The sequence below is a fragment of the Labeo rohita genome, chromosome 24 (assembly GCF_022985175.1).
Source record: "Labeo rohita strain BAU-BD-2019 chromosome 24, IGBB_LRoh.1.0, whole genome shotgun sequence".
NCBI classification, from domain to species: Eukaryota; Metazoa; Chordata; class Actinopteri; order Cypriniformes; family Cyprinidae; genus Labeo; species Labeo rohita.
The window spans coordinates 19,103,737-19,109,746 of record NC_066892.1 but is presented as its reverse complement, the minus strand read 5'-3'; the positions used below and the strand labels follow the sequence as shown (position 1 = coordinate 19,109,746).

General features: G+C 28.9%; 1 protein-coding gene across 2 annotated transcripts; it reads left to right on the top strand.

Annotated features, from left to right (window-relative positions):
• Positions 1–1,223: 1,223 nt before the first annotated feature.
• On the top strand, positions 1,224–3,629 carry eloca (elongin C paralog a). Of its 2 annotated transcripts, none has more exons than XM_051097623.1 (4): positions 1,224–1,362; positions 1,779–1,806; positions 2,804–2,947; positions 3,099–3,629. In XM_051097623.1, exons 2-4 carry the CDS (start codon positions 1,803–1,805, stop codon positions 3,287–3,289), a joined length of 339 nt encoding a protein of 112 aa, XP_050953580.1. In that variant the 5' UTR covers positions 1,224–1,362; positions 1,779–1,802; the 3' UTR covers positions 3,290–3,629. The 2 variants fall into 2 exon arrangements, with proteins under 2 accessions (XP_050953580.1, XP_050953579.1); XM_051097622.1 differs by having other exon boundaries at positions 1,227–1,362; positions 2,801–2,947.
• Positions 3,630–6,010: the final 2,381 nt, after the last annotated feature.

Sequence of the window (6,010 nt, the reverse complement as noted above, 5' to 3'; positions counted from 1 at the left end):
AGTCCTGCAAATGTTGCAGTTTTGACAGTCCAGTAATCTGGATTGGCATCGTCTTTTGGCTTTAACATTGATGACACATCCAGAAATATAGGGAAATCGACATGATGGAAATGAGAGCTTTATTGCAGTGTTGCCAGGTCTGCGGCTTTCCTGCGGAATTGGGCTACTTTAACACTTTTATGTTGTTGTTGTTTTTTTTGGTCTTCACGGGTTAAAGTGTCCCCTATTACGTGATATAGCCCCTGAAAGATGAATTTTACCAGCGAAACCCTGCCAAAAAAGTGTATTTTACCCCCCGAAATGCAATTTTTACCTGGGAACCCCCTCGAAATGGGAGTAGGTGAGTTTTGGGCTAGTTTTGAGTAGCCATTGGAAGGGTTTTGATGTGAAAACCTGGCAACCCTGCTTCACTGTGCAGCATAAAGATGTACTGTAAGTGCTTGAAACAGTGTTTGAAATTCTGTAAACAAGTAAAGCAATAGTCATGTCAGTATGCCCTTTAACCATGGTTTTATTATAGTAAAAGTGTAGTAACTATGGATTTTGGATTATTGATTACCATATAACCAGTTTTACAAATACTGTGGTTAAACTATGGTTAGTGTAGCAAACCAATGGTTAAATTGTGGTTAAATTTCTATTGTAGTAACCATGTTTTTTTTTTTGTTTTTTTTTTATATTTATATATATTTATTTGGAGTAAAACCATGGTTTTGGTTAATAAGACACCTTTACGAAAATTAACAATGGCTTTACTACCAACAAACAAACAAAAAAAACATGGTTACTACTCTAGTAAGCACAAATTAACCATGGTTTTCATAATAATCAGTTTAGATACGGTTTCTCCAATCGCATCTAAATTAATTATAGATAATTCTATTATTTATAGAAATCATACGGTCCTGTTTCTAGTACCTGTACAATTTGCACCACCTGCTGGACAGTTTTGCTATATTAGATGTATAATTAAGAACGACCTATATATAAAATATATAATTTTAAATGAATAGTATTGTTTTTATATAAAGGTTTAGGTATATTGAAGACTTTGTGTTTTTGGTTTTTGTCTCCGTGTTTTTCGTTTTTAGTTCCTAAGGTACTCACATATATTATATTACACACACACATACATATAAACAAATTAAATTACCAAGCAGTGCCTGTTTGGACTTTTCTGAGCGTATTCAACCTTGTTGTGTAATGTAAACATGAAATCATTTATTTAGATAAGTGTTGGTTGAATTTTACAGCGGGGACTTTTACACATTTTTGACACTTCACATTTTTGAACCGGAAGTACTCAGTTGTATCCAGTGCTTGTATTTCTGAAAAAAACTTGTTTTGTCATTTTAATCCGCGGTAAGTGTGACAGTACGTTTATTATTCAAATAGATTTTGTTGTAGAGTTAATAGATGTGCTTAGACAAGAAAAAATAAGAAAATGCGATTTATCGCTTTCGAAATGACGTATATAAAGTCTTAGTTACTGTTGCGATAACAGTGTGCTTTTATCAGACGTTTTAAGAAAAATGAGAACAAATATGTAAATACCAAGTACAACAATAGATAATAAACACAAAAACGAACCTTTCTGATAAAACCTTAGGAGTTTTTGTTAACTGTTTACCTGTTAGCCTCTCAAGTTGGTCTGCCATTGTTATGTCACAATTTTATGTTTTATTTCTAAGCTATTTCGCTCCCCTTCTCAAACTATTTAGGTTTTTTTCTGTGTAATACACTATCATGAGCCTGATGTTTTGTTCTGTTGTTTACAGGAGTAACACAGTACCTGTGAAACGATGGGTTTGTATTGTACTTTTATTTATTTGCAAATATGAAATTCAGATTGCTTGATTTTTGCAGATGCTTGTAATGATTGCAGCCGCATAAATTCGTTATTTATCCTTATTCCTAGTGAATTTACTCATAGACTTGTCTCTGTTTAGTTTCAATTCCTTAAAGAAGTCCACTTTCAGAACAAAAATTTACAGATAATGTACTCACCCCTTTGTCATCCAAGATGTTCATGTCTTTCTGTCTTCAGTCATAAAGAAATAGTGGTTTTTGAGGAAAACATTTCAGCATTTTTCTTCATATAATGGACTGATATGGTGCCCCGAGTTCTTCCAAAATCCAGTTTAAATGCGGCTTCAAATGATCCCAAATGCGGTTGTAAACGATCCCAGCCAAAGAAGAACGACCTGTTATTTTCATAAACATAGTACAATTTATATACTTTTTAATGTCAAACAGTCTTACTCTGCCTGAACTCTGTTTTTGTTCCTGTTCATGACAGTTAGGGTATGTCGAAAAACTCCCATCTCATGTTCTCCCTCAACTTCAAAATCATCTTATATCACTGTTTTACATTTTTTGTTAAGGGAGTTTGATCTTCTTTGCATGTTCACTTTGCAAAGACTGGGTCGGAACTTCTGCAGCGATGTAGGATGATTTTGAACTAATTTTTGAAATTGAGGGAGAAAATACGATTGGAGTTTTTCGACATACCCTAACTGTCTTGAACCAGAATACACGGAGTTCAGGCAGAGCAAGACAAGACGAGCATTTGAGAATAAGTATTTAAATTGTATTTTTTAATAACAATAACCGATTGCTTCGCTAGATAAGACCCTTCTTTCTTGGCTGGGATCGTTTGAAGCTGCATTTTGGAAGTTCAAACTCGGGGCACCACAGCAGTCCATTATATGGAGAAAAATCCTGAAATGTTTTCATCAAAAAAAACATTTTTTTTTTACATATATGACTTCTCCTTTAAGTGTTCAATAACATTTTCCAGCAGATGTTGAAGAGAGGACTTATGGTGGTTGTGAAGGCCCGGATGCCATGTATGTAAAGCTGATCTCTTCAGATGGCCATGAGTTTATTGTAAAGAGAGAGCATGCTTTAACCTCTGGCACCATCAAAGCTATGCTGAGTGGACCTGGTGAGTATGAAACATGGTTAAAGTCTAGCTGTTTTAAAACATCATTTGTTTATTGTGTATTTCTTCCATTACTCATTTGATTTTCAAAACATTTCAGCATTATCTGAATAGTAGGAGGAAGCGCTAACTAACATTTGCATGTTTTCTTTAGGTCAGTTTGCTGAAAATGAAACCAATGAGGTGAACTTCCGGGAGATCCCGTCTCATGTTCTCTCCAAAGTTTGCATGTATTTTACCTATAAAGTGCGCTATACCAACAGCTCGACGGAAATTCCAGAATTTCCCATTGCTCCTGAGATTGCCTTGGAATTGCTTATGGCTGCAAACTTTCTTGATTGTTAGGAATGGAGAATGTGTTGTACTGTGACCTACTTATTTGCCATCATATATATCCTATGATTTGAGAGTGTTTATTTATGAATGTTTTTCATTTTTGATCCATTGAGGGTGTTTTGTGGTTATGTTTGTAATGGCTAGATAATTTGTGTTTTGTATGCAGTGTTTTAAATGTCTTACAATCATTTTGTATTTGCAAGTCTTTTGCAATTGTCCTAGTGGCATTTGCGCTAGGAATAAATATGGATGAACCAAATATATCATTGTCACACCTGTATTTGTTTTTGACTGGTTTAATATTTAAAAGAATAAACAAAATGGCTTGCAAGATGCAAGTAAACACGAAGTGAAGGCTACGTATTTTCAAAATGGTGATAAAGAGAACTGAGGGTAGTGTGTGCTAAATTACAGTAAATTATTAAATTACGATATGACTGTACCATAAAAAGGATAGTGATAAAAATATATGTCACCCAAAAATGTTTTAAGTTGTCCCAACCCAGGTGACTTTCTTTGGTGAGAATAGTTAATTTAAAAGATTAGATAAAATTACTGCAACTATTAATAATAATAATACAGATTTTGTTTAGAATTTAATATATTAGATATAAAAATATTTATGACCCCAAAATAAAACAATAATAAAAATAATATTTTTTTAATAATAGATATTTATTTAAAAAGTGTAGATATTTATTGGTTATTATAAATGTTGTTAATAATAGTTATTCATTAATAATTAAGAAAGATTTTCACCCCCAAAATAATAAAATATCTGTATCTTGAAAGCTGTTATAAACCTATGTGACTTTCTTTAATCTGTAATAGAATAATACAATAATACATAATTATAATTATACAGATCATAACTAATATTAATAGTAAATATTAATTGATAATTAAAAAAGGATTATTCACCTAAAAAAAACCTTTCTTTCTATTGTGACAGAGTAATGGACATTTATATTTATAAAAAAGAGAATATATGTATTAGTTATTATTATTAATAATAATAATAATTAGTTAATAATTTAAAAGGATACTTGAATCACTTGAATAAAAAGAAAAAAAAAAATCTGTAGTTTGAAAGTCATTCCAAGTGTGACTTTTTCATTTTTTTATTGACAGAATAATGAATTAAAAATATTAAAAATATATATATTTATTTACATACTTCACCCCAAAAAGAAAAATCTTGAAAGTCGTTCCAACAAAATAATAACTTTGCTTAATTAACTGTTAACTAATATTAGAATGATAAAATAATGCATATTTATTAAAAAGAATATGTATTAATTATAACTAATGTTAATAATAAATATTAATGAATAATTAGGATAGTTCAACCAAAAATAAAAATGTTCCAGACCTATGCTTTCTTTCTTCTATGTCAGAATAATGAATTAATAGATATTTATATTTATACAAATATATATGTATTATTTATCGTAATAATAATAATAATAATGACAATAGAAATTAGTTAATAATTTAAAAAGATACATGACTTGAAAAAAAGAAAAGAAAAAAAATCTATATTTTTAAAGTCGTTACAAGCGTGACTTTCTGTTTTCTGTGACAGAAATAAAATATTTATTAATTGAAATAATTAAATGTATAAATAACCAACCAACCAACCTATATATACTTAAGCCGAAAACTGTGATTAACTAACTTTGATTAATTAACAGTTTTCTAATATTAGAATAACACAATAATACATGTTTATTAAAAATAATAGATATGTATGAATTTTAACTAATGTTAATAATAAATATTAATTAAAAAATAATTGTTCACCCCAAAAAAAAGTTCCAAACCTGTGCTTTCTTTCTTCTGTGACAGAATAATGAATTAATAGATATTTATATTTATACAAATATATATGTATTATTTATAATAATAATAATAATAATGACAATAAAAATTAGTTAATAATTTAAAAAGATACATGACTTAAAAAAAAGAAAAGAAAAAAAATCTATATTTTTAAAGTCGTTACAAGCGTGACTTTCTGTTTTCTGTGACAGAAATAAAATATTTATTAATTGAAATAAATAATTAAATATATAAATAACCAACCAACCTATATATACTTAAGCCGAAAACTGTGATTAACTAACTTTGATTAATTAACAGTTATCTAATATTAGAATAACACAATAATACATGTTTATTAAAAATAATAGATATGTATGAATTTTAACTAATGTTAATAATAAATATTAATTAATAATAAAAAATAATTGTTCACCCCCAAAAAAAGTTCCAAACCTGTGCTTTCTTTCTTCTGTGACAGAATAATGAATTAATAGACAAGTATATTTATAAAAAAGAATATATGTATTAGTTATAATAATAATAATACTTAGTTAATACTTTAAAAGGATACATCACTTGAAAAAAAAAATATTTTGAAAGTCATACCAAATGTGACTTTCTGTTTTCCGTGACAGAATAATAAATTATTAGACATGTATATTTATTAAAAAATATTTATTAATGGAACTAACTAACTAGCTAAATAAATAAATAACCTATACATACCTCAGCCGAAAAAGAAAAATCTTGAAAATCATACTTACATTTATCAGCATAAACAGATATTTATTACATTTTATAACTCTGATGAATTAACATTTAACTAGTATTAATTAATTACCCAAAAAAATGTTAAGGTAGCGCGTACTGGGGTAGATTTCTGGGCTGTCGGAGAGCCTGTTATCA

What these genes read in the sequence shown, in the direction of transcription:
- eloca (XM_051097622.1), top strand. An exon ending in AGCTATGCTGAGTGGACCTG is followed by an intron (nt 2,948 to 3,098) that starts GTGAGTATGAAA and finishes TGTTTTCTTTAG; the next exon opens with GTCAGTTTGCTGAAAATGAA.